Genomic DNA, 27841 nt, shown 5'->3' on the forward strand with positions numbered 1-27841 from the left:
CAGTGGGACAGCTGGAACTGTTTAGACAATAACTCTGCTAATCAGTCTTGGGATTAATCTTGTGGTTAAGGCATAGACCTAGGAGTCAGGGACTCTGGGTTCTGTTCATGGCTGTGACACAGGCTTCTTTTTGGGCAGGTTACTTTCCTTTTATATGCCTCAGTTTCTCCATCTATAAAATGGGCGTCATGATTTTAACCCTCCCAAGAGGGCTCTGAGGCTTAAGCATTAGTTTGTAAAGCACTTTGCGATTCATGAATGCAAAACCAGAACCCAACGGTAAGTGAATTTTATTAGGATTTTAGTCAAAGAAAGATCAAACATGGATTAGTGGTTTGATAAGGTTACTTTTTTAGGGTGATTTCTAGGATCCTGCAAAAAAGCCCATGGGTCCAAAGTTCACTTTGGGGAAAAGGTTGTTATGATAGTATGTTGGTTTGAGATGTGACGATGTTGTGTTGTGCTGTCATGACATGGCTTTCTGGTGTGACTGGAGGATGATATACCCTGATGGGCATACTGAGGTTGATGACACAGCAACGTCCTGATGTGTCCTAGTCCATGACTGGGGCTCCTAGCCGTTGTGAAAATATAACCAATAAAATATGAATAATCATAATCATAATGTGATGATAGTTTGATGAGCTGTGATAATTGTATGCTCCTTAATTACATGTTGTCCGGAGGTGATGTTGTTTGACATGTTGCTTCACAGAAGGAGGCCACTGAGCTGTGATGTGACATTTGAATTGCGACAGGGATCATTTTAATGTGCTGCGGTTGACACGTTTGGGGTCATGTAGTCAATGTGTGTCGTGGGGGTGCTGAGAGCCACTGAACCAAACTGTATAGAATGGAAACCAGTGATGCCAGAGGGGAGGCAGCATCCCCTGGTGCCCCTGGTTCCAGCACCGATGTGTAGCAGCATGGTGACATGCCGCGGGGCGGTGCCACATTGGGGGATGACTGCGTGAGGTCACCTCGCGGCGCGATGATGTCATGAGGCACAGTGCGATGTCAGGATGACGAACCAGCACGTGAGCATGTGATGACGCGGCCTGGTGACGTCGTGATGCGAGTGGGTCACGCTATGACACGCCGGCTGCACGGCCTGAGGTCATCGTGCAGCCCATTGGCCCCCAGCATCACAGGGCCCGCCCTTCCCTGCCAGATGGACTACAATTCCCATCAGTCACCGGGGCTGAAACTACACCGCCAATGGCGTCTCGGGGCGGCGGGACTACAATTCCCAGAATGCCCCAAGAGGCGGCGGGCTAGCGCCCAGACCGCCACGGGGCTGGAAACTACAACCCCCATGATGCACCGCGGTACCGGTACCACACACCCCGCCCACCCGCCTCAGCGCCCTTTACCTTCTCGCCCCGCCCCCTGGCTGTGACGCGATGGCCTCTATGGTGACGCGTGACGTTGGGGGCGGGGGGGGAGGGGGAGGAGAGTTCCTCGCGGCGGAGCCGGTGTCTCTGCGGCGGAGACGGAGCGCGGACCCCGGACCCCTCCCCCATGGCGGCCAGGCGGCTGCGCGCGGTGCTGCGGCTCGGGGTGCGCCAGGGGCTGCGGCCGGGAGCGCCCCCGCCTGGCAGGTGCGGGGACCCCGCGGGGCGCTGAGGGGAGGGGCGGAGAGGGGGCCCGGGGGGAGGGGCAAAAGAGGAGGCGCGGGGGGGGGGGGGGCAGAGACCGGAGAGGGGGCCCGTGGGGGAGGGGGCCCGTGGGGGAGGGGCTCAGGAAAGGGACCCATGGGGGTCTCTGGGGATTGGGGCCCACAATGGGGGGAGGGGCCCAGGGAGAGGGTGCGTGGGGGGAGGGGCCCAGGGAGGGGGGACCCGTGGGGGGAGGGGCCCAGGGAGGGGACCCATGGGGGTCTCTGGGGATTGGGGCCCAGGGAGGGGGTGTGTGGGGGGAGAGGCCCAGGGAGGGGACCCATGGGGGTCTCTGGGGATTGGGGCCCAGGGAGGGGGTCTGTGGGGGGAGGGGACCCATGGGGGGAGGACACCTGTATGCAACACTGGGTGCACCGGCAGAAGCAGGGGGGGCCTGGCCAGGGCCGCCCTTGGCCTCGAGGGCCAGGTCTGCGTTGGCGGCAGGAGGGAAGCTGGTGCTTTATCTCTGGGGGAGCTGTCCCGTTCCCTGGGGCCCTATTGACGGAGCGACTGTCTTGGGGACTGCTCCCCTCACCGCCGCCCGACATCCCTATGGCGCCTGGAGCGCCTGGCTGCCTGAGACGGTGCCATGCAGGGAATTCTTCCCGGGGCGCTGAGTTTACTCGAATGCAATTTAGCAGCTGGAAACAAAGAGCCGGAGGCGAGCGGTGAGCTCGCTGCAGCCTGCCTGCAAGGGCTCAACAGGCCACGGGGGTCTATGGACCACCCATGGGCAATCGCTGGCTGAGTAAAACTTGCTGGGTCTCAATGGATCTAGCATCACGGAAGCAAGGATGGGCCCAGCCCTAGCGCCTGAGGTTTGCTGGATGGCACTGTGCCTTTAGGTTTACCCTTCAGGTTAGGGGCGGTTGGTGCTGGTTTCTTTAGCAACGGAAGATGTTACGATAAGCTGTAAAGAGCTTTCCAGAGCGTGTGGATGCTTTGCAGGAAGAGGAAACAGGATCCAGATTCAGCAACCGACCTCCTTTGCCAGTTTCCAACCGGATCGGTGCAGCCCTGCGGATCAGGTGCTAGTTCAAGCGAGATTGCCGGAGACGGCCGTTTGTAAAAGTCTCTTAAACAGAAAATGGGATGTTCACTTGAGTTGATCTGAATTAAACGTCACCTCTTGGCCAGGCTTTGAAAATGAATCTCCTCTCTTTGAAAAGCCATAGAAGTTTGGCGGGCTCACGCCTCCTCCTCTCTAGCCAGGAAAGCCCTCTGCCACTGATGACCTCTGGTGGGAGGTGCCGTGCCTGGAAGTTGCTGCAATGCATTGGTCTGCCTGTACGGAGCAGTCCGAGCGGTCCTTCTTCTTGGCAGGTGGGAGCAAAAAATCAACAGCTAGTGTATAACCGAGGCTCATTTAAAGCTCTGATGCCTCCCTTAGCACAGGGGACACTTCCAGAACCTGGAGCAGAGAGCGTTCCAGTGGCGGCATGCACAGCTTTGAAATGGAGATAAAGCGGCAGCTCGTCACTGAAGCGTTGGGTATAAGAGATGACTGCACGAAGGAGAGGGGACATCGGGCTGTCTGAATGAGTTTCCCTGAACCTGGAATGCCCCCAGACCTTTCCCCTCTGCTGTGGCCTCTGCAGGAGAGATTCAGTGACCCATTTTGAGGTGCATCTATAAATATATCTATACGTTAACAGCCTGAGTGGAAAGTTTCTAGTTACGGTGGAATGCGACCTCCTGATTGTGCCGGGTGGAAGCTGCCAGGATGTTGGAAGGAAGTTCCTGAAGGCAGGATTGGATCTGGTTCATAGTATCTTTATAATGTCCAAATTGTGGCCTTTCCAGCCGAATTGGAAGCTTGCTGGGGCATTGTGAACTTCAGGACTTCTTCTTTGTTTTGTTGACATTTAACAAATTGGATAAAAAACCCCCGGTCTGAGCTGAGGACTGGGTGTCAGGAACTCTTGGGTTCTATTCCTGGTCAGGGGCGAGTTGCATTGCTGCTCTGTGCCTCAGTTTCCCCAGCTGGGTAGAGTCACCTGTGCAGCAGGGTTTTGTAAAGCACTGGGCGTTCGGTCACTGGCTTGCATGTAAATGCCCGCTGCTGCCGCCAGCACCAGTGTCAAGTGGCGAAGAACAGGGAGCGGTAGCCGTTGCGCTCTGCATCGGTGACGCTAACTCGCGGGCTGTGGGAGATCAACTGTCTGTCCAGAGCAGAGCTCTACCAGGCTGTCGTGAGAGGCCAAACACACCATCAGTGCAGCTCAAAGCATGACCCTGTTGAGGTGCAAGGCCCCCACCCAGGGTGGGCCTGAAACCCCAGCCTGTCAGTGAAATGAGCAGAAGCCTCCTCTCAGCGTGCAAAACCATTCCAACGCCAAGGCTGTGCGCGAGGGGGTGTGAACAGCCTCTGGACTCTCTGCAGGAGAGAGGTCACGTGTTGCTGGCTGGCTGACTTCCCCTCTGTGTTTGTGACACTCCTCTTCCCGGTGTCATGCCAGGCTGTGGGGATCCAGGAACAAAAGCACCAGCTGAAATTTCATCAGGGGGCAAGGTCCAGTGGACAAATTCTGCATGGGATACAAGGGAATTAGAGGCACAACCTGGGCAGCTGGCTTTGCCTCTGACGGGCTGGGTGACCTTGGCGGACAAGTCCTGTTCTCGGTCAGTGCCTCAGTTTCCCCATCTGTAAATCAGAGAGAACGCGGACCCGCCTTGCAAGGACCATGGAGAGGGGCGCTGTGCAGAAAGCACTCAGTGCTGTCATTCTGGATTAGATGCACTTGGCTGGAGCTCTGCAAAGACAAGGCAGATTTCTTCCTCCCCCTTCGTTTCTCTCGGTCAGAGCCGGGCTGACAGTGGCCCTGGTGAGTTCTGCCCCACAGAACCCAGCATAAATAGGTCCTGATCAGCCCCCAGTTACTGTCAATGACCAATTTTTCCAGAGCCCCTTTTGTCCAAAGATACCACAGCGCTTTAGATCATGCATGCAGGACTGCTGAAAGGTGGCCGGTCTGGGGATAGGAAGCCAGAGCTGTGGATCCGAGGGGGAATCTGGGCCAATTGCTGCTCTTTCAGAAAGTGCCAAGGTCCAGGCAGGGCAGGGCGAACCGAGCCTCCGGGCCCTGAGCTATGCTGCCAGGATTTACAACGCTGGCTACCGCTCCTTCTCCTGAAATCCCTGCTTCGCAGCACGCCCGGCAGGTACGGTTCTGCAGAGATGGATCGCTGGCGCAGCAGGTACACGCCAGCAGGGTGTTATTAAAGGGCCTGCTGTCCGCTACCGGCCGGGTGGCACACTGCTTCCCTTGCCACCCCCCTTCGCAAGAAATCCAGATCCCTCGGGCCCTGCGTCGGTGCCCGTGTTTGCGGCGCCGCCTCTCCATACCGTGCAAAATTCCCTGAGGTGGAGGAAGGCAGGGCTCCTGGCGTCAGGCTGGGGGCAGAGCGCCGCAGGTGCTGTGTGTCACATCCCCCCCCCCGCCTATGGAGATGGGGATTTTGATGAGGCAAGCGTGGGCCTTGTGCCTCTTAGCCCTTCCCGCTGGCAGCAGGTGCTGCCCTCTGGTTCCCGGCTCCTGCCAGCCCCTCCTGATTGGCTCAGCTGAGGGCTGCTCCTGTGAATGAACCTCTAGAGTCTCTGTCTCCTGCTCTGAGCTGCCCTCGGGATGGGCAGGGTTAACGCAGCTGTTGTCTGAGGCCGGCTGGGCACAGGGGAGGGGCCGCCTGCCTCTGGACGTGGGTGATCTGCGGCGGGAGGAGAAGGGCAGCCGGAGAGGTGCCCATCGCTGCGAGCCTCTGCAGCCTCAGGCAGGGCAGGTGACCTAGGAGGAGCCCGCTTCCCTCCGACCCGGGGCTGGCGCCGGGGCAGCGCCGCCCGTGCTGCGGGGAGCAGGGGCGAGCGATGCAGCAGGGGCGCTCTCCCCCCTGTACTGATACCCGGGCCCCCACCCAGTGCCCTGCGCGGGGGGCGCTGCCTTTCAGAGCAGCTTTAAAGCTCCCATCTGGGCCATTCATGCTCATTAAATATCCCTTGGTGGGAGCGGCCAGGCTCAGCGGGAGGGGCACGTTTACCATTTCAAGAGGATCCTGAAGTCGGCTTCGCTTCCTGCCACAAACCGTGTGGTAGAGTTGCTGTGTCGTTACGCAGCTGCCTGGCCCCACCCTAGCGGTGGCTGCATTTGAGTGGTGAAAAGATCTCAGCGTGCAGCTTGTCCGTGAAGCACTTACGGGCCCTCTAGAACTGCAGGGGGTTGTGACTGGCATGTGAGAGGGAATTCACTCATCCGACCTGCACTGGCTACAGAGGTTTCCCCTCATTCTCCTGCAGCTGCGCGGCTTATAGTGTTGTTGGGCTTAGCTAGAGTTTCAGCAGCTAGCCGCCTTTGCCGGGAGCCGGCAAAGAGGAGTAGCAGTAGCTCCCTTCCTCTGCCTGGCCAAGCGGACTCAGCAGGTTTCTCTCTGCTAATCCTGAGCCGTTTGCAGTTGCAGGGCCGTGTCTCTCTGTGGAATGCTGCTCGGCCGCGTGTCTTGGGGAATCGGCAGCCTGGATTGGGCCCCCAGTACCCAGCACAGCCGGACGTTCATCAACCTCACCGGGCCTTTCACCAACAAAAGGAAGGAATATTCGGAAAGGCGGATAATAGGGTAAGTGGCATGGACCCTGTGTTCGCCCAGAGGGGGCTGGGATGGTCAGGGGGGTACGGTCGGTGAGGCAGGTGCTGGATTGACAGCACTAGGGGCTTTCCCTGCACGCTGCATCCTTGATCTGAGTGCACCAGCACTGGTGGGAAAAGGGGATTTGGTCAACCCTTGCCCTGGCTTTCAACCCTGGACTCCTCGTGATGCGGGCATTGTAGACTGGATTGAGACCCATTAAACTCATTGCACGTGGATGGCACCCGCCATTGGGGGTAGCTGACGTGAGCTGGGTTTGACCCGGCGACGCAGAGGCAAACCGTTCCCGAGCCCCTGAGCAGTTGGCGGCTCCAAGTCCTGGCAGGCGTCTCCCCCTGCAGGTACTCCATGCAGGAAATGTACGAGGTGGTGTCCAACGTGGACGAGTACAAGCACTTTGTCCCCTGGTGCAAGAAGTCGGTGGTGGTCTCCAAGCGCACGGGCCACGTGAAGGCTCAGCTGGAAGTGGGCTTCCCGCCGGTCCTGGAGAGATACACCTCCATCATCACACTGGTGCGCCCGCACCTCGTCAAGGTCAGGCTGCCAGGAGCGCACGGGGCTGCGGGGGGGTGGGACCGGGGATGTTGAACAGTTTGGGGGGGAGCTGGCGGCAAAGCCCTCGACTGAACGCGGCTGCTGTCTCGTCTCAGGCCATCTGCACCGATGGGAGGCTCTTCAACCACCTGGAGACCAGCTGGCGCTTTAGCCCCGGCATCCCAGGCTACCCCCGCACCTGCACGGTGGATTTCTCGGTAAGCCCGCCCCCAGCCTGCCCTCTCCAAGGGGTCGGCCCCCGCCCAGTCGCCTTGCATGTCTGTCCTCGTGGGGAGGGGATGGAAGATGGCGGCCAGCCAGCGTACAATGGGGGGTGAGAAGCACCCGGCCCTGGGAAGTTCGCCTCTGAGGCTCCCAGCTGCAGGGAGGAGACAGAACTGGGAGGTAACCAGGGTGCGAAATGCTGGCCTCAGCCCCCGAGCGACTGATTGCTGCTCATCTCTGGAGGGAGAGAGAAGCAGGAGGAAACATTCCCCTTGGCCGCGTTGGTCTGAGAGGCAGGCTCCGGTGGTCAGGGCAGGGGGGCTGGGAGTCAGGACTCCTGGGTTCGCCTCTTGGCGCTGTCCCTGACTTGCTGCGTGATCCTCTCTCTCGAGCCCCGTCTCCCCAGCTGCTGAACTCAGAGGGTTGGTGTGGAGGCGACTGTTCGTAGAGTGCGGGGTGCAGCTGCCAAGGGCAGGTCACCCCCTGCGCATTGCAGAGCGTGGGCACCCCGGCCGCCCGTTTGGCCCTCCTGTTTCAGGGGAGGGCTCTGACCCGTCCTGCCCGGCTCCTCATCCCTCTCTCCTCCCCAGATCTCTTTCGAGTTCCGCTCCCTGCTGCACTCGCAGCTGGCCACGGTCTTCTTCGACGAGGTGGTCAAGCAGATGGTGGCAGCCTTCGAGCGGCGGGCGGCCAAGAACTTCGGCCCGGAGACGCGCATCCCCCGGGAGCTCATGTTTCACGAAGTTCATCAAACGTGAGGGGGGCCGGGGCCGCCCGTGCAGACTCTGCGGGAGGTGCTCACACGCCCCGCCCCTGCCTCTTGAACTATTTATTTGATTTCACCTCTCCTGACGTTCTAATATATCTCCTGGGCCTGGTGTGGTGAGAATGGTGATGGACCCCGACCGGCTGGGTCTGGCTGCCCCGCTCCCTGCGGCGCGTCCCCCAGGCCTGCCATCTCGCACAGAAGAACTGTGCTTGCAGGCCGGGCTCCATGGTTTTGTAGCTAATTTTATTTTAAACTTATTTTATTTGGGGGGTGGGGGGTTTAAAATCCCTCCAAACAAGGAAGGGCGATTCCTGCCCCTGGCCCATCAACAGCTCTACTTGTCCCTTCCCTCTGCCATGCCCTCCTGGCAGAAACCAGCAGGGCCATGCTGTGCCAGTCCCACCTGGTTCTGACTCTTCCCCCCAGGGGTTGGGGAGAGGGGCAGGGCCGAGATGGGGTGTGTGTGAACTAGACAAGCAGGGGCTGGGCTGGGCTTGCCGGTGGACCTGTCTGTAGGCAGTAGCTGCGCCTTTTTGGGCTGGAGTGAAATGGAGCAGAACCTTCTCCCAGCACCAGGGCTGGTGAGGGCGGAGAAGGGCCCCGTAGCTGCCTCGCCAGCTAGTTCTGCGTGGGAGGGGAGGGTTAAATGTGGTCGAACGCCAAGAGCCAGCAGAGCGTGGTCTAGGGCCCGGGGCGCTGCGTGGCTGGCCCCCCTGGCAGAGGGTGGCCATGAGCACTCCAGCTAGGTCAGAGCAAGGGGGAAGCACCAGGAGGGCAGCTAAGGACACAGCTGGCAGCTGCTCTGCAAGCCCTGCAGGGGCTGGCATGTGGCAGCACGCACGCTGTACCCAGGGAGTGCGCCATGGGCCCTCGCTGCAGGGGGAGGACACGGCCACGCCAGGCGCCAGAGGGGTGCTCGGGGCTCCCGTCTCCCTGGGGAGCAGCAGGGAGTGAGAAACGCACATGTGGGAAATAAAGGAGGAGAACTCAGCGACTGGCGGAGCCTTGGTGTGTGTGGAAATCAGGAGCCGCCCGGCCGGGAGGGTCCACGGAGGGGCAAAGGCATGGTGCATCTGTGGGGAGCTAACGGCTACGTTCCCCTCGTGCCGGCAGGCTCAAGGCAGGGGAGCTATGACCCAGTTCCCGGGGCTGCAGCCCCCACAGCCGACCCACTCCTGCAGCTGCCCCCACCCGTGCTGTGAGCAGGAGGGGAGGGCAGGGTGGACGTGAGAGAACTGCTGTTGTCCCCTGTTCCCCCCAACCTGGGCACAGAGCAGCTCTATGGGGGGGGGCGGTGCCCCCCTGGCTGGCACACCAAGTGCAGTGGGAGATCAGTGAACAGAACCACCTTGTCTTCTGCAAGTGCAGGAAGGGGAGCAGGGCTGTTATCGGGGGGGGAGGGAGGGACACAGATCCCTCCTGGAAAGGGCCCCCTCACTTTGAAAAACATTTTGCAGGGGGCAGGGGCAAACGCCCCCCAGCTGCCATCTCGGAGCCAGCTCCCAGCTGGGTCCGGCCTGCACCGAGTCTGCCTGCTTTGCCTCTGTTGGAGCACCCTGGAACATCCCGCCCAGAGAAGAGCTTTGTAGGCAACTGAAAAGCAGAGGGGGAGGGGAGGGGAGGGGGTCCTTGGGGCAGGAGCACCCAAGAGCTTGGCTCCTGCAGGCCGCCTGGACCGGGGTATTTCTCAGCTGGGGCAGGGGGCCTCACCCTGTGGGCCTGCTGCTCACTGGCTGGCTGGGCCCCCTTCACTCCCCATGGTTTGGCCCCACATCTGCCCCCGCACTCGGTGCTCCCTGGCCCCGGGCACCCACTGCCCAGCAGGGGACAGAGGGCTGCAGTCCCCCAGCTCTTCCCAGCCCCGGGAGGAGGTGCTCTGGGCCTGCCCCTTGCATCCCTGTGCCCTCTGTCTTGCAGCTGGGCACAGCTGCAGGCCTTCCCCCGTGGTGCTCCAAGCCCGTCGCTGCCCTCCAGGAGCTGGGTACGGGCTGGCCCCATCCTCACAGAGGTAAACTGAAGCAGGGGGAGACTGGGCCCTCCCCAAGATCACCTGCAGGTGTCTGAGCTGGGAAGAGACACCCCCCCCCGCCCCCCCAGGCCAGCCCTGCCCACCCTGAGCTGGGCCAACCCCCTGCCCCAGCCATGCCCGGCACCAACCTGACAGGGAGGCTCTCGCTGTTGTGAAGCCTCGTCCCTGGGCCCGCGCTGGCTCCCTGTCCTCGGCCAGGCACTCGGGAAATGGCCCCGGGAGCACTGCAACTGTTTGGCTCAGCCAAATTTAAAGGGCCGGCTGCAGCAAAGCATGCTGGGGGGAGAGTTCCTCATGAAGCAGCCCCCCCCAGTGGGGAGGGGGCAGGGTTGCATGGCCCAGCAGCCCCAGGCAGGGACAGATTTCTGGGAGGGCTCGGCCCTGGGTACGAATCCAACCTCAGGGGGGTGGGTCTCCCCAGCCCCACCCTGTCTCCAGGCAGGACCCCCCCGGGCCAGGATCGCAGCACAGGGGCCTCAGCCTAGCACCTGCAGGCTGCTCCCCAGCCCCCCCAGGGCCAAGCACAGCAGGGCAGCACCAGCCCAAGCACTGGTTCTGCTGCCAGCACCACTGGTATCTGCCCTGAGCCAGAGGCGCGGTGCCAGGCTGAATGCTGAGCCCGTGAGTCCTCGGCCCCGTTCACCAGAGGAGACACAGGTGTTGGTGGCTGGGAACCAGGTTGCACTGCAGGGCGGGGCCCTGGCATCAGCCTTCCCTTGCAGGGTGTGGGCAGGCTAAGGAGCTGTGGGGGGGGTCACACCCTGGGTTAAGGTCATGACCCCTCCCTCCAGCAGCTGGGATGGTGGGGCAAGGCATGGGGGGGAGGGGGGAGGTTCCTCACCCCTGCCCACTTCAGAGCTTCTGCTCTCAGAAGTACCTTGACTTAGCAGCAGCTGGGGGGTCATGTGGGATCATCTCTCCTGGCATCGCCGGCCCCCCCAGCCCAGCACGCTGGGAACAAGCTCGTTACAGGAACAGAAACCTTCCGGGAACATGGGCCCAGCTCAGGGCTGACCGCACGAGGCAGCAGCTCCAGCCTGGCCCAGCTCACAGCCTGCCCTGGCTGCAGGGCGCTGGGGGCAGCTGCGGCCCAGCTCCACCCCCGTATCGGCGCTGCTGCCTGCCAGTCCCTGCCAGTCCAGTCCAGTCCAGGGGAGCCAGGCTGTTCTCAGCTGGCCAAACAACACCCAGCCCTGGCAGCTGAAGGAGGGACCTTCCGTTTCCCCCCCATTCACCCCAGGGGACCCAGCCCTGGGCTAGGCACAGGAGCCGACTTGGGAAGGATAACAGTGCCCTCCTGTGGACGTGAGGGGAAAAGGCACCCATGCTGCCCCACTTTCCCCAGGCAGCCCCAGCCCCCCTTCCCTGCGGTTGGGGCAGGGACAGTGGAAGGGGAGGCGGGGGTGCAGCTTGCCCAGCTGGCAGCATAGGGCACAGAACCGCTCAGGGATCACACCTACGCGGAGGATACTAACCCCAGCGCCCAGCCCCAGCCGTGGGGCTCACCCCAGGGGCCGCAGCTCGCCCGCTGGCGACTCACACAGCAGAGAGGAGGGTTTGTTAATAAAAACATTTATTTTGCATTTTGTACAGAGCCCCCCGAAGGCTGCGACAGGCTGCGGCTGGAGCCTGCCCAGCGCCCGGGGGGTGGTTACGGACACGGGAATTCACACAAACACGCCGAGAAAGAACCGGGGCGGGGAGGAGTGTATCGCGCCCTTCCCAGGGAGAAAGGGCAGGAGACAGGTTCACTTCTGCACTGCAGCTGCTCAAAGGTGGCTAGCAACACTGGACCGCGGCTACTGACTGCTGCTCAGGAAACAGCGTCCTCACTAGGCCGGACACAAGCCCTGGCATGGACGCCAGAGGAAAAACCCAGCCGCTGACTTTCCTGCCGAAGCCTTTCCCTTCCCCTGGCTCGGGGAGAACTGCCCCCCTGCTGGGAGCAACGAGCCAGGGGGAGGCAGGGCAAGTCCCTAGGGGAGACTTACCTGGGTGGGATGAGGAGGAGTCCATCCCCAGCTGTACAGGAAGGATGGCCCCCCCCCACTCCCCCTCAGGCCCTTCCACTGGAGGAGGAAAAGCCCAGAGACGCCCCTGCCCGGGAGCCCGTGACTGGAGGCGGCAGGAAATGAGGACCAAGGCAAAGGATTCAAGCATTCGCACCCCCCCCGCGGCACTCCTGCTAAGCGGGCAGGAGGAAGGTAGCTTGCTATCTGTCCAGGAGCTCAGCTGGCCAGGGAGGGGCCTGCAACACGCACAAGGCAGCACACGATACGGGACAACATGATTCTGAGGGGACCCTCCTTTCCTGGCGGGGGTGGAATAGAGCAGGCTGGCCTGGAAAGCCATGCAGATTCTCTAGCCCTTGCACGGGGGCCTGGGTCCCAGGGGGGCTGCCCTGGGCTCGGCTCAGGAGTTAACTGAGGTGCCGCTAAAATAAACTGGGGGGGGTGGGAAGGGGCTGATTGTTCTCATCGTAATTTACACCGTAAGTAACCTGAAACTTCGTCAGTGCCTCGAGGGACAGGCTTAATTCCAGAGACCGGCCAGACCCTGGGAGAGGAAAAGGTGTCGCTGTCTCTCTCAGCGTTCCCGGCGCGCTGGCAGGCGTGGGCTCCCCCCCATCCCTTTCCTTAACCCGATTTGAAGCCCACGAGCTGCATGAGGCCGTCTGTGCTCATGGACTTGGGCCTCTCCAGCGGGAAGCCGAGCGCCCGGCTCCAGATGAGCTGGGCCAGGACGCCCAGAGCCCGCGAGACACCGAACAGCACCGTGTAGTAGTTCATCTCCTTCATGCCGTAATACTGCAGAGGGGACAGGAGCGGGGGGAGAGGGTTAGGCCAGCCCAGCCTCTCTTGGGGAGCAAACATGACCCGGGGGGAGGGGGGCAGCCCCAGGATCCGTGCCTGGGAGACACTCCGTCCCTGCAGGCTGTCGTCACTTGATCCAACAAGCGTCACAGGGCTTCCCCCTCGGGCCGACGGCTGGGGCACAGGCACGGCAGGTGGCCCCAGGGCCGCCCTCGGGCCTGTTCTAGCATCCGCACTGTCAGAGCCCCATGCCAGGGTGTCTGGGGAGGAGCAGGACGCTCAGTCTGGGCACCAGGCCATGGGGCGGCGGGGGCTCAGCCTCGACTGCCGAGCACGGGGAGAGCATGCGGGAGGGGCACAGTCAGAGCAGGGCTCCAGGCTGGATGCCCAGCAGGCGAGACCCAGGCCTAGTTTGGAGGGGGGAGGAAGGGGTGTCTGGCCCACAGGCCCCGTCCCTCGCACGGGAGCCCCGCCCAGAGGCTGCGTCAGGCTCGGCCTCTTACCTGGAGCAGTACCCCACTGTGCGCGTCCACGTTGGGCCAGGGGTTCTTGGCCTTGCCCTGCTCCAGCAGGACGTTGGGGACAATCTTGTACAGCTGGGCCACCAGCTTGAACATGGGGTCCTTGGGCAGGTGCTTGAGGGCAAACTCCCTCTGGCAGGTGTAGCGCGGGTCCGTCTTCCTCAGCACGGCGTGGCCGTAGCCAGGGACCACCTGCGGCAACGGGGGGCTGGGGTTAGCACCAGGGGGGCGAGGGCTGCGGTTCCCAACCTGCTCTCCCGCAGTTACTGGCTCAGCCCCACCAGGGACTGGGGAGGGAGAAGAGACACGGCCGGGGACTCACCCGGCCGGAGTTCAGCGTGTTCCAGATGAAACTCTGCAGCTTCTCGTCAGGCACGTCCTGGCCCAGCTCCTTCTGCAGGTTCGTCAGCCACGCCAGCACCTCCTGTGAGAGGCGCAGAGAGACGACACTGGGGTGAGGCCAGGAACGTGCCCCGCTCGGCTCCCCCCCAGCCCCAGCCCAGCAGGCTACGCGCCCCCTACCTGATTGGCGAGGCCGTGGAGCGGCCCAGCCAGGCCGTTCATGGCTGCGGCGAAGGCCAGGTACGGGTCGGAGAGGGCGCTGCCTACCAGGTGGCTGGTGTGGGCGCTGACGTTGCCCCCCTCGTGATCGCTGCAGAGGGGAGACAGTTAGAGGGCAGCAGCTGGCTCCTGCCTGACCTGGGGGGCTGCTACAGCCCGCACGGCCCTAACGGGAGACACTTGTGCCGGCAGGAGGACCGGGATGGCACAGCCCCTCGGGGCCGCCGCGGGTCTCACCTGTGGATGGTGAGGTAGAGCCTCATGAGCTCAATGAACTGGGGGTCGCTGTAGCCCAGCATGTTGGTGAAGTTGTGGGACCAGTCCAGGCCGGGGTCGATGGCCCCGATGCCGCTGCCCTCGCGGTACAGGTTGCGGTAGATCTTGGCCGCGATGCACGGCAGCTTAGCAATCAGGTCCATGGAGTCCTCGTAGATGAACTGCAGGGAGAGGGGAGAAGTCAAGCCCCGCGCAGAGGGCCAGGCACCACTATCCCCTGCCTGCTTTGAGCCAGGCCTGGGCAGCCAGGCGGGGCACGCACAGCAGAGGGACCGTGCACCGTCCTGACTGAGCACAGGGTTTGCTGTTTGAAGGCAGCCGTGTCCTTGCCCCAGCCCCACCCACACAGCAACATGCCGCCCCCTCCCCCCCCAGTGCTGCCATACTGCAGGCCAGACGCCGCGCCAGGAGCTGCAGCCTGGACGCTCTCCAACGCCTCCCAGCACATCTGGCAGCAGGAAGCTCAGCAGGCCCAGCCCCTCGCAGAGGGGAGAGGAGAGGTGGCCCAGGCCCCTACCTCCCAGTACTTGGCCCGGCTGATGCCCTCAGAGTAGGCCCGGGCGAAGCTGCTCTCGCTGTTGAGGGCGGTGATGGCGGCGCTGAGCTGGGACATGGGGTGCAGGTTGGTGGGGAAGTTGTCCAGCATGGTCACTACGTGGGAAGGGAGAGCCGCCCTCTTCGCCCACTCGCAGGAGACCCAGTTCACCTGCGGAAGGAAGCGCACACACGGGGGTCAGCCGGGGAGCTGCTGCCCTCAACGCACCGCCAGACACAGGACAGAGGGGCCGGGGGTGCAGGGCCTGCCCCGAGCTGGGTCAGCGTTCCAGGCCAGGAGCGGAGAACAGGCTGCAGCAGTCACGAGGCCACGAGCGACCAGGAGCTTAACTCACAGATTCCCCCAGCCATGGGCGGTGACCCCGGGCTGAGCCAGAGCCCCCCGCGTTACCTGTTCCTGAGTGGGGATGTCTCCGGTAAGCAGCAGCCAGAAGAGGCCCTCGGGCAGGGGTTCCTCTCCTCCAGGGGCTTTGGGCAGCAGCTTCTGGCACTCGGGGATGCTGTACCCACGGAAGCGGATGCCCTAGAGAGACGGGTGTGAAAGGGAATCAGCCTCCGAGGGCAGGGTGCAAAACCCATGGGGGGGGGGGGCGCGGCCAAGGCCTTACCTCGTCAGGGTCCAGGACAGAGGTCTCGTAGATCAGCCCTTTCATGCCTCTCATCCCGCCATACACCTGGAAGGGGCAGAGTCAGTTACTGGGGCCCAGCGCCACTCCGGCCCCGCAGCCAGGCGACCTGTCACCCCACAGGGCCGGCGCAAATGGCAGGAGTTTGCTCACTGCGGCCAGTCGTCTCCCCACCGCCGGGGAGCAGAGCAGCCCCTCAGCACCACAGCTGCCCCTCCCACCCCAGCGCTGCTTTGGGAAGCGTCTGCGGAGCAGAGGCACGGTCAGTCGGCTGCTTCAGCCACAGCCCCGTCCCCTGGGCTGGCGCGTTGCTCTGCAGCGTGGCTGCACGGCCGGCCTGAACACAAGCCCACAGGAGGCAGGGGCTGGCAGATGCAGGGGCTCCTGAGCAGCTCTCTCTGCCCAGGGCTTTATGCTCCAGGAGGATCTAAACCCCACAAGCATCTCCTGCCTGAGCTGAAGCCCAGCTCTGTTGGCTCAGCGGCTCCAGCCACGTCTCCGTGGTGCCGCCACGCCGGGCTGTATGAACCGTGGGGAGGCAGCTCAGCTACGACTGTCCCGATTTCCAGACCGGGGCTGGGTAATTTAACATTTGTTTGTGCTCGCTAAGGCAAGAGCAAATCACTCCTCGGTTTCTGGGCATACCGCGAGGGCCAGGACAGATCCCCCCACCCCGAGCAGTGCATCTGGGCCACTGCACACCCAGGGGTCTCCAGCTGTGGGGTCCCAGGGCTCCAAGCTTTGTAGCCAGTCTAACACAGGCCTAGCTTCACGGACCCCCTGAAACCAGCTCACGGCCCCAGCAGCCCAGCTGAGAACTGCCGAGCGAGGGAACAAGCTGTCCCCACAGTGGAAGTGGCAGCAGCAGCTGAACGGACGCCACGAGTGGTCCTGCCAACAGGTCCGGGGCAGGCCAAGCGCTGGACGCGCCAGCGGCACTCACCATCTCCACCGTGATCTGCCCGATGACCGTGTTGCCATATTGTTGCCTGAAGCTCTTGATTCTCGTCTGCTCCTTGGGAACCAAGTCCGAAAGGACGTCCTTCAGGTTCTGGAAGGTGGGGGAAGGGGAAAGAGAGCTGTGAGGAGCAGCCCTGCACCACGGCCGAGCTCAAAGTCACTAAACCTGGAACTGCTTTGCAGGGAGGGTAACTGTGTGGGTTAGGAATCACTCCGGACAGACGCGGACCTCGGGCTTCGCTCACAATTTAGGAGATGGCACCTGACCTGCGGATCTGTGATTGCTTCCCTTTGGGACCAGGGCACGTGCAGCATTGGAGCTGCTGAATGGGGTGGACTGGAGAAGTTCCCGGACAGTTCTCCCTAGATGTGCACTGCCTGGTGGGGGAGGGGGAGGCAGGGGTCTCCACTCACCGTGGACGAGGATGAGCTGGCCTGTCGGGCAGCGAAGAATATACATGGTGCATTCTGCAGAGAGAGAGAGAGAGAAAAAAGGCCTCTTACTCGTTAGCCTGGCAGTGACATGCAGCAGAAGAGCATGTAGGTGCCGGATGTCAGTGTTGCACTAGGCAGGTCACTAGTTGCACAGACACTATGACATGGCTGAGACCAGCTGGGAAACCAGCATGTCAGGATGTGCTCCCTGTCCATGGATCGGACGGAATGCCCACAGAGAAAGGTCAACCCGAACGTGGCTGTTTAGGGAAGGGCGTCCCCCGTCCCCCAGGCGCTCCCCCCACGCTGAGCAGAAATAAGAACAAGATTTTCCTCTGCCCCCATCCGTGTGCAGCGGAGAAGCAGGCAGAACGGGTCTGGCCAGGCCATCAACGGGTGCCACCGAGGCAGAGCAGGCGTCAGAGTGGGCGCGTGGAAGCAAAGCTCCCGATCAGTGAGTTATTGGTGCCTGAGCAGTTTGTCCAGGAAAACCCACTTCAGTTCCAGACTCCTCTCTGCGCCAGCAACTCCAGGCCAGGAGAAACCAGCGCATTTTGTTTTGCTTGTTCAGATAAGCTGCGTCCGCCTCTCCCTCCCTAAGGAGAGGGTGAATGAATCAACTACGCTCCCTTTTCGGGCCTGCCCCCAAGAGCGGTGTCAACAGCATCAGCCCAATGCTTGGCGAGGCCTGGCAGAGAGGGAGGAAGAGATCATTTGTGTCAGTTGCAGCTGACTCAGGCAGGTCCCTCAGAGAGCAGTGTGAGTCAGCCCTGGTTCAGCGTGCGCATGGGCGGGGAGTGCACTGCGCAGGTTCATCGCCAGCCAAGCCTGCTAGGTGAGCAGCCTTGGATACCTGCAGGCTGCAGCCCAGAGCAATCGGATCAGGAGGAGAGAAACACGCCAGTGGTCAAAGGCCCCAGCCAGTCTAAGTCACGAGCAGCCGCCATCACGCCCGTAGGGCCCGGGCAGAGCCCGCCAGTCAGCAGAACATTGCTTGGGTTTAGTAAAATGCAGACATGTTAGGGAGTGGGGGAAAAAATCATTCTGGAAGCTGCCACGTCAACTGGGGACTGAAATGCTCCGGTTTAAAACGGCACGTGGCCCACAACAGGCGGCTAGTTGCAGCTCGTTAGCCAGCTCCTAAATGTAACTACTGGAGTAAGAACGGAAGCAGGTTTCTTGAGTTATTCTAGCCCACGATGACTCACTAGTCACTAGTAACACACACACCCCTTCTCGTGGGTGGCAGTTTCCTGTGTCAGCAAAAATCTATTTGGGGAAAAGTTGTGTGATTTAGGACTGAGTGGAGTTCAGGCACCGTTAACGGGACAGGGAGCTGTGCCCAGATTACTGTACGCCGAGGAATGTGGCTAGCAACGGACTCAACCCATCTGTGCCCTCCATATGCCTGGAGTACTTGGTACGAAGTGATGCCTTACCTAACTGCAGACCCGGATTACCAGCGCTGTACAGCAATGGGTGTGTGCTGCAGCTATTGTAAGAGTGTCCTTGGGGAAGGGGGGGGGGAATCCTTCTCTCTGTGGTCTCCCCAGGAGCAGGCTTTCCAGAAGTGACTTCCAGTTCTGCACGCACAGCCAAGGCTACATGTTAGAGGACTTCGGACTTGCAGGTACAGCCGGCACCGAGTGCTGTAGAACCTGCTCGGCAATTCTTTGTAGGAACAAAGGCAGAGACCCACTGACAGAAAGTCAATCAAGGCCTTTGTTCTGCCCGGTTCAGAGTGTTTTGAGGCCCAGCTGAGCCGGAGAATGCCTCTCCCCTCCCAGCAGGGCCTCTGCTTTTCCCCACACATTCAAGCCGCTTTTACTGACAAATGGTCACTTGAAACTTTGTTCAGGAAGCGCTCACATTGGTTCTCAAACTTTTTTTGCTGGGACCCCTTTGAAAATATTTCAGGCTGTGATGACCCCCCCCCCCAATGCCATGCCATCCTTACCGGCATGCACAGGGGCCTGACAGCTCACAACCCCTCCCCCCCATATTAACCTTGCAGCCCCCTGAGGGGTCACAACCCCCAGTTTGAGAACCCCTGTGCTAAGCAGACAGGTTTGCCTGCTCCCATGAGCTCAGAGCTGCTGCAGGAGTCAGAGTTCTCGTCGCAAATCCAGAACTTCCGTGTGGCAACCACACAAGCAAGAAGGTTTAGAGTTGGCTGGGAAATGCCAATATCCCAGGCACAAACTTTGTTCTCCACCCATGTAGCTGGAAGAGAAACCCTGGCTATTTGTTTTGTACACAACTGGCTCGTCAGTATGCTGCTCAGGCCCGGCTTCTGCTGATCACTTCAATGGTCTGGAACATCCTGCTCTCCTCAGAGTGGCAGAGGAAACTGGTAACACAGCCAGGAACAGATTCTCAGAGAAATTTGTTTAGCTGCAGGGAACAGTGGAATGATCCCATCTATTCGGCATCTCACATGTCACACCGTGTGTGTTAAATGGGGCAGAGGGCTTTGGAAACAGATACACAGGGATAATGTTAGCAGCCACTGAGAGCGCCAGCTCTGGGTGGGAAGCAGCAGCTGGTTCACAGCACACAGGAACTTCCACACAAAGGTTAAAGAAGAATATGGAAATCTGGAGCTGCTCGTGAGGTGGACGGTAAATCCCAAGGAGGAGCTGAGTCAGGTTCCTAGATCCCAAGGCCAGAGGGGACCCCTGGGATTGTCCAGGCTGAGATCCTGCCGAACACAGGCCAGAGAACCTTCCCAAAAATCTCCCAGGGCAGAGCTTTCAGAAAAACATCCGGTCTTGTTGCCTGGACTCAACATTCCTGCTCTGGTGAAGAGTGTCAAGGGATGGTTACAGACCACAGGAAGCCAGGCCGCAGGGCCTGTCTGCACAGGGAAGTGGACTTACACTAGACTAACGAGGCAGGTAAATTTCCCCATGTGGCCGGCTGCACATTTTCTGCATCTGAGAGAGACAGCCCTGGGGTGGTGAATGCCCCTTACTGAGTCGCCCACCTTGCTTTCTGCAGCACCTGCACGTTCTGGGGAGGTCTCCCAGCTCGAGTACTAACCTCAGCCCCAGACTGGGGCATTTCAGCTAGATGTTTGTGCCACGGGGGACGGATAAATCAGCCATTTCAGAGGCGAGTTCAGAGCTGCAGGCAGGGGCTTATGCGGACTGTTAAGAACAGATTGGACCAAGGTTTGCCCTCTCCAAAGCAAGAGAGGGTGGGAACCTGCCTTGTGAGCTGGTCTGCACCCGAGCCCAAGAGAACATCACGGGAACGCCCACTCTGAAGCAGATAGGGTGACTTGACCCACTACGTGGTCTCCCTAGGCTCCTGAAGCTAGGTGGGGAGAGGAAGAGTCGGCTCAGCTGGGCTACAAATGGAGAAGGAACCCTGTCCAGGACAGGGCAGAAGCTGCAAGTCTCATGCTGTGCCCTTCTCCTCTCCCAGCCGCAGACGGTTTAGGCCTGGTCTATATGCTGGTTTTGTGCTGGTGTAAGTCTGTCGGTACAAGCCAAGTAGGGAGGCAACTGGTATAGCTTATTCCTTTCAGCCCCCCTACACCAGTATAACTGCAGCCACATTAGGGGGGAGACCGAGAAAAACCTCAGCTGGTACAGCTCTTCAACTCAGCTCCCAAAGGAGGAATCAAGTTAGGTCAGTTAAATAGAAATCCATGAGTCAATGTCCAGTCGCTGTCAGTGCCAAGCAGAGGGTCTGATATGGACTACTGCAGAGTCTAAAAGTGAGTCCCCCAGAGGGGCGCAGCGCTGAGATGGCAGCATTCCCTCCGTGCCTGCTCCGATCTAGCAGCCAAACAGAAGAGCTCAGGCAGAACAACATGGCCTGGTTTCCACTTGGAATGGGAGCAGCCAGCCCCAGATCAAATGCCCAAGGTCAGGGAAGCTGTTCTGAGCAAACAGAAAATGCTTTCAAAGAGGAGGCGTGGGTCCCTGAGCATGCTGCACAGGTTGTATGTAAGTAACCGACGCCCTCACCTGGACCCAGAGATCCTCTTTGGCAGAATCCATGCACGGAGATACACCCGGTTCTGGACAGCGGTTGGGCAGAACAAGCACTGACCAAGATCGGAGAAGTGAAACCAACTTCTCTCCTTAGCGACGTTCATAGCAACGCCTTCCTCGTGTCTAACCTTACAACAGCAGGTCAGCGTGATCTCTCTTTGCACAGATGGGGTGACTGAAGCAGAGGTGAAAGGGAAGAGTTGGGAACAGAACCAGGAGTCAGACCCATAGCCCGAAGCTCAATCCATCGGAGCTCACCGTCCTATGCAAACAGTGTCTTATTTAAAAGCTGGAGGCTCTTCTAGCCAATAGACTGGCTGCTTGTCTAGATCAGCCTGAAAGGCGTCCCACTGAAACACCGGGCCCTGCACTCTAAGGGGCGTGGGGATGGCACAAAAAGCCAAGAGAGCTGATGCGTCTGCAGGCTACACTAGATGCCCCTTTGTGGCATGCTGCTCAGAGCATCTTGGATTTACATCTTGATCCGTTAACAGCAGCAAGGCCGACACCTACTGCGCTGCACACGCTGAGGAGGACTAATGAGTGTGGGCCGGCTCCATTCAGACAGTCCCAGGGAACTCCAGATACCACTCCTCACACACAGCCCAGCTTTGCCTTGCAAAAAAAGCCAAGCAGACGCAAACCCGGCTTAACGGGTGTGTGCTCAGCCTTGGGAGAGGGCTGCTGTCTGACCCTGCCAACACTGGAGGGGCGAGGGATCAGGAGAGCCCTGCAATATCACCTGGTGATCAAACGCAAACAGACAGCCAGAGAAGGGGCAGCCGCCATCAGTCCAACATAGCTCAGTGTTTGGTAAACCCCAGGGCAAAGAGCCAAGTCCCAGTCTGAGCCCATCCTGCCCTGCTAGCCAGGAACCGGCCCACTCAGGGATTCATCCTCCAGGCACGGTGCAAAGTCTCGCACTGCAGAGACGCCACCCACCACCCCAATGTCAAGTTCACTGTTACCCAATCCAGGCAGTCTGCTCCGGCAAGGAACGGGGAGGGACTGGTTATGGGGGGGCAGGTGACCCTTGGGCCCTAACAACCTGGGGTGTGGGAAGATACCACATTGGCACAACTAGTTTTAAACACCACCTTGCCGACGGCCAGCTCCATCGCCGAGGCTCTCAAAGGGGGGCCGGTATTACCCCCACGTCACAGCCAGGGACTGGTCTGAGGTCACATGGCCAGTTAGGGCAGAGCTGGGAATGGGAGTCTGCAGTGTAGATGGGGCAGCCTGTGTCCCCACGTGCTGTAACTAGACACCCCCGCACACCCAGCTGATTCTGCGGCACACACAGGGCCCCCGAGGGATGTCGCTGGCAAAGCCGTGAAGCGCCCAGCTTTTCCATTCAGGCTGGCTGGGCAGGAATTGGCAATGCCACCGTGCTCTTACAGAGTCCCTTTGAGCCGAGCAGCTGGCACGAAGCAATAGCCCCGCCAGGGCCAAGGGAAGAAGAAACCAAGCCCAGGCTGGAGTTTCATGCAGTTCAATCTATTAGTCAGGCCGAGCAGACGCAGCGCTGAGCTTTGCACCGGCGTTTTCCTCACTTCCTTCCCAACCCACCGAGCGGCACAAATGAAGTCAGGAGAGTCACGTACATCTCTCATCGCAGGCGAGCCGGACTTAGAGGAATATGAATGTGTTCTGGGCCAACTCACCCACCCCCAGCACCCCCCACCTCGCCGTAAGGCCTCTTCCCAGAGTCTGCTTTACTGCAAAGATTTCACTCCGAAAAAAATAGAGGGCAAACAACTGCTGGCACTCAAAATAATCGTGCCTGTTGCGGAGTAACAGGCTTCCCCCAAGGTCTAGCTGGAGGAATCATCTGCATCAGAGAAAGGAACATATTAGAAATCCAGACTGAACCCAGCCAGAACTAACCCAAGGTCATGAAACGCACGCCTTGTGCAGGAGGGACGGGCAATGGGACACGGCACCTTTGGCTTCTAGGCTGCCCGTGCGTGTCAGGAGCCATCTGCTGGCTGCGAGGGGCCCCTGCGTGAAGTGAGTTTAGTCAGACAAGTTCTAGGGCACAACACAGGGGTGGTAGCTGAAGTTCAGTCTGTTACACAGGAGCTCAGGCTACAATCAGGATGCTCTTTCCTGGCCGTAGAAGTCCATGAATCGATGAGTTTGATGGGTCTCCAGCCACCCCCAGAAGGAGAAGCATGCATGTTTTTAAATGAACACCCATCTGCCTCCTTTGTGGGCAGTCTCAGGGGAGAGGGAGCCACCAAGACTGAATGGACCAGCGCGTTCCTCTCTCCTCCCCAAGATGGGCAAAGAGATGCTACACAGGAAGGGAGGACACCCCAGACGCAAGAAGCAGGTGCAATGTGCAGCCCTGCAGGAGTTCACACGCTGCAATCCATCAGCGCGGCAGGGCAACTAAAGGACAGAGCAGCAGCCGTCACCTTCAGAGCGTTAAGTCTACAAAAACTGGGAAATCCAGGGCGGTGTTAAGGCCAGCGAGGCTGCAGTCATTTCTGTTCGGGCCACCCAGCTAGCAGAAGGCTCCCCAACTAAAGGGTAGAGGGGTCGAGCAAGACGGAAAACCCATTTCCAGCCCTCTTTAACGAAGAGGTTTATTGTTATTAATTCATAACTTCGCATGGTGCTTCAGAGCTTAACGCAGCACAAGCCCTGCCTGGACGCGCTGAGACACAAGCAGAGGAAGGAGAAAGATATGAAGAAGGGTTAAACTAGCAGGAGAGTCTCAGTCATACCCACAGGCCCCATTGTGCTTGGCTCAGTGCCTCCACAGCATGGTCCCTGCCCTGACGAGCTCACAGTCTGGAGAGAGAAGATAGATGGAGGGGAACAACTTGTTCCCAGCTCTGCCATTGATCTGCTGGGTAACCCAGGACAGGATTCAGGTTTCCAGACTCCCAGCCTGGTGCCATACCCGCTAGTCCAGGCTGCTTCTCAGACTAAGTCAACTCCACATAACAAGAATCGTGTCACAAGGGGATCTCCGAAGCTCTGATCGTGTCAGAGCTAGGCAAGAAGGTGGCACAGGCGTGGAAGACAGCAGGGACTGGGGAAGTGTGTGTAGTGGAAGCACTGACTGCCCACAGAGGGGTCTTTCCAGACCCGGGGAGTGGTTTGCTAAGAGGATTAAAGTGATCCGAAGAGGAGAAAACGCACAGGGCTGTTATGATCGTGCATGTTACCTGAGCCCATTCCCCCGGCAAGGATAGCAGACGGGCAGCGGCATGAAGGATCTCTCATTGGACCACATCGTCGTATGCCCACCTTGCACGTAACCGCTCACGTGTTGCTGGTGCACAGGCATGCGGCCGGGCAAGCCACATAGTTTAGAGCAGGGGACTCGGAGCCAGCACCCCTGGTTCCCACCCCAGCTCTGCTGGGGATCCCAAGGTCGAATTCCATAAAGCATCACAGCTGGAACCTTTGATCCAACAGCTGCAGACAGGGACACTTCCTTCCTAATGCAGAGCACTCCTCTTCTGGGAGCTTTAGATTCGAATCTCTTAGCAGAGTCCTGCTGGAGTTCTGTGAGCTCCGATCACATGGAGTCAGACCCCACGTCATTACTTATTCCAGAGCCCATGAAGGATCATTACACCCTGCTGCTGCCAGCTGTGGCTTCATTTTAGCCCCATTTCCTTGTACAGATGTTTAAAGTGTCAGAAGCTGCCCTTGATTTGGGTCCCTTAACTGGTAACTATGTGAACTGCTCATGGAAACACAGCTCTCCCCTTACACAGCCTGACCCTTAGCCCCCACCCTCCCAGTGCAAGGCAAGATCACGAGGTTAAAGCTGCCACGCCTGCCAAGCTGCAGGGTGGTTTTAACCTTTTCCTGGCGGCCGGGGACATAACTCCACCGAAGGCCACGTTACCATTGCAATTCTGGGGGAAGACTGACTGGGGGTGGCACAAGCAGGCGGCTCCATGGGGCGTCTGTGCACCATTCAGCGGGTAGAGACCTCTCACCTGCCACAGGCTAGCTGGCAGTGGCAAGGTTCTTAGCTTTCAGAGCTTCACTTCAACTCCTGGCAAGTCCTCTCCGTCAGCCCCTCCTGGCTCCCCCAGCCTCTCCTCCCTCCCCCAATGGGCTTCCCATGCACGCAGGACAGTGTGATCAGCCGCCATAGGACAACACATGCTCGGACCCAAGGAGCTCAGAGGCAGACAGGTCGAGCACAGGTTCCCAGCTGCACAGCACTGCCCTTGTCTTGCCCCTTGCCAGCCTCCTCCAGTGAGTGACCTCCACAGACTGGCCTGGGGGGGGCGGGAAGGTTAGGCTGATCTATTTGTAGTGCTGAGAGGCTCTTCCAAGATAGAGGTGGGGAGGGGAAAAAAAGCCAAGGCACTGGAAGGCGAAGTCACAGCACGTCAGCGGCAGAGCCAGGAACACAAACCAGGGCCCTGGCCCCAAGACCAGTGCCCTATCCACTGGGCCAAACTGCATCTCCATGGGCCAAAGCTGGCCCCAGGGTTAGCTTCCCTGAATTATGTAACTGTTCAAGGGTAATATGAATATGGGCAAGGAGTGAGGGGAGGGTAATGCCACAAAACTGTTAGCAGAGCAGAGCAAATTCAAACAGAGGAGGTTCAGGGCAGGTCTCAGGCCTGGTAAGTGGTTAGTTGCACAAGAACAGGTGTGGTTTTTACAGCAGCCAGCCAGCTACAGCCACCGCTTTTTATCTCCCACATCCACATGCAGTTTGGCATTTAAAAGCTGCCAGCTCCTCCTCAGGCCATACAGGAGTCATCCACACATCACACCAGCTAGTCAGGAATCAGATCATGGGTGAGCCTGGGCAGAGCAGGGACATGCCTTGTCCGTTGGTGCCTTATGTTGTGGGATACACGCTACTGGCAGCTAGCTAATCTCATCCAAGTTCTTGCTTTCCTGTCCTGGGATGTCTTGGTAGACCACAAGGTATCAGAGGCTTCTACAATGCAATTCCTCCATCTTTACAAGACAGACAGCCCAAGACTACAGCTCCCAGCATGCATTGCAGCCAGGTCACTTGGATCAAGATGGAGCACGGCAGGCCTGGGCCTTCCAGAGGTCACGCCTTGGTATTGGAGATAGACAGCGACACGGCATGGCTGTCAGGGTGTGGGGAGAGTCTCCTGTCACGAAGTTAACATGGCCCTCAGATGGGCAAACTTTGAGCCCTGTGGCATAGAAACTATGAACATGTGTCACATCCTAAACACAGCTGGATTCAACCACTGCTTCCGGCCCAGTATTTTTCCAATCACTCCCCCACCCTGATCACACTCAGCATATCCTGCTGCTGCTTTCAGGCTCAGTTCAGACATTACATTAAATCACCAGACACCGATGTAACAGAATTAGGGGTGAGGCAGGCGCAATGACTCCCAAGAAGCGCAGGGATGATCCTCCACATTAACCCAGGTTATATTTTCCCTCCTTTTGCAACCAACTGCAGACACAATCCCAGGAGAGAGGGGATTAGGAGAATAAAGCTGAAGGGTTTACTCTGGTCACCATAAGCTTGGCCCATCTGGCTTTTGTTTCAGTCAAAGACTGAAGAATGTGCTAATTTTAGCCTTCTAGGACTCTGGCCATTTGTACTATTTTCTCTGCTCACTGGCTCCCTTCGCAGAGGGAACTTTCAGACCCACCCCCCACGGCAGCAGGGCCCTGGGTCAAGAACTCCCTATTTGGCATTTTTGATCCTCAGCAACTAATCATCGGGAAGGAGCCAAGTAGAAAAACTCTCGTAAACATTGGGAGCAAGTCAAAATAATCCAAAAATCAGAGTGCTACTCCCTAAGCTTCTGCCATGAAACTCAGCTGGCCCGGAGTCCAAGTCAAAGTGGCTGAACGTCCCCCGGACCTGAAGAAGAACTCAGGATGGCTCGAAAGCTGGTCTCTCTCACCAACAGAAGCCGGGCCAATACGATATTGCCTTACCACCCTCCCCCAGCCCCTATCCTGGCAGAGGGCCAAATACAGCCTTCCTGCATTGCGAGCAATGGTCCGATTTTGCAGAGCCCCAGGAACCACAGCACACACCCAGGCCTGTGAGTTCTCCTGCCTGCATCCCGCTCAAAGGGAAAGCGGTTTTACCAGGCAGTGCTGCTTCCCAGCACGACCCTGAAAGCGGCTACGCCGTCGTCCTGCTACCCTCTGGCAAGGAGACGCTCCTTCACAAGGCGAGGTCACGCGCCCGGGATCGGGGCCTCTCCAGATCTGCTGCATCCCAGTGGGGCTGATGGGTCTACGAAGGCCCCTTCGAAAAAAGAGCCCCCGCCCTCCCCTCGCCGAGAGTAGCTGAGACCTGAACACCTCGCTCCACCTCTGACCAGAGTGTCCCAGCCTGAATGGAGGTGGGCCGGCCCCCCACAACGCTGGGGGCCACCCGTGGCCCAGTCCCAGGGAGGGAGAAGCCGAGGCCCAGAGCGGGGGGGGGGGGAGGGGGGAGGGGAAAGGCTCTAGCTTGCAGCCCTGTCAAGGAAGGCGGCTCAGCCATCTAAGGGTCTGGGGCAGGAGCCCCCCCCCGTCCCATGCCACAGGTGGGGAGGGGGCAAGCCACCCCCACGCGGGGGGGAGGGGAGGAAGCCGTGTGGCCTGGTCCGTGCATGGGGGGGAGGATTAACGGGGGGGGGGGTTCTTCCCACCCCCCAACGAGCCCCCACCCCCTTGGAGGGAAAGACTATCAGACCGGCCCCTCCCCCACAACAAACGCCCCCAACAGACGCCCACGACCGCACACAAACGGCCCGCGCCAGCCCCGCTCTCACCTTGGCGCCCAGCAGGCGCGCGGCCGCCCGGCTGCCGGCGGTCAGTAAGGTCATGGCGAGCGCAGGCGGGTCCGGTCGCGGGGGGGGGCGGGGAGGGAGCCGGGTGCTGCGGCCGCCTCGGGGGGCCTGGGCCGGCGGCGGGGACCAAGGTTAGGCGGCGGCGGCGGAGGGAGCGGCGCCCAGGGGTGGGGGGGAGGGGTCCTCGCAGCGCGACACGGCGAGGGGACGGAGCGAACTCACCGCCCGCCCAGCGGGGAGGTTATTAACATGGCCACGCCCCCCACGGAGGCCGCGCCGCGCCACGCCATTGGCCGAGGCTGAGAGCCGGGCGGGGCCTCGTCGCGAGAGGTGGGCGGGGATCCGCACTGAAGGCGGGAGGGAGCCTGGCTATAGGTGGCCAAGCGAAATGCCTGAAAGGTCGGCCTAACCCAATGGGACTTCCCCTCCCCCCATTAGCGCTGGTTGGGGTGCAAGGGGGGCAACAG

General features: G+C 59.9%; 2 protein-coding genes across 2 annotated transcripts; one reads left to right on the top strand and one right to left on the bottom strand.

The window, feature by feature from the left end:
• The first annotated feature begins 1437 nt into the window (after positions 1 to 1437).
• COQ10A (coenzyme Q10A) lies at positions 1438 to 9759 on the top strand. The gene is made up of 5 exons (XM_067529770.1): positions 1438 to 1601; positions 6102 to 6263; positions 6635 to 6827; positions 6944 to 7045; positions 7643 to 9759. The coding sequence occupies exons 1-5, from the start codon at positions 1522 to 1524 to the stop codon at positions 7808 to 7810; spliced, it is 705 nt and encodes a 234-aa protein (XP_067385871.1). The 5' UTR covers positions 1438 to 1521; the 3' UTR covers positions 7811 to 9759.
• A 1065-nt stretch (positions 9760 to 10824) lies between these two features.
• CS (citrate synthase) lies at positions 10825 to 27521 on the bottom strand. The gene is made up of 11 exons (XM_067529769.1): positions 27357 to 27521; positions 16577 to 16630; positions 16146 to 16253; positions 15185 to 15250; positions 14968 to 15099; positions 14539 to 14727; positions 13983 to 14182; positions 13707 to 13836; positions 13507 to 13608; positions 13167 to 13376; positions 10825 to 12657 (listed from the first exon to the last, which is right to left on the bottom strand). The coding sequence occupies exons 1-11, from the start codon at positions 27408 to 27410 to the stop codon at positions 12487 to 12489; spliced, it is 1416 nt and encodes a 471-aa protein (XP_067385870.1). The 5' UTR covers positions 27411 to 27521; the 3' UTR covers positions 10825 to 12486.
• Between the last annotated feature and the right edge of the window lie 320 nt (positions 27522 to 27841).

Source organism: Emydura macquarii, unplaced genomic scaffold (assembly GCF_026122565.2).
Source record: "Emydura macquarii macquarii isolate MOO-44397 ecotype Brisbane River unplaced genomic scaffold, CSIRO-AGI_Emac_v2 contig_2994, whole genome shotgun sequence".
NCBI lineage: Eukaryota > Metazoa > Chordata > Testudines > Chelidae > Emydura > Emydura macquarii.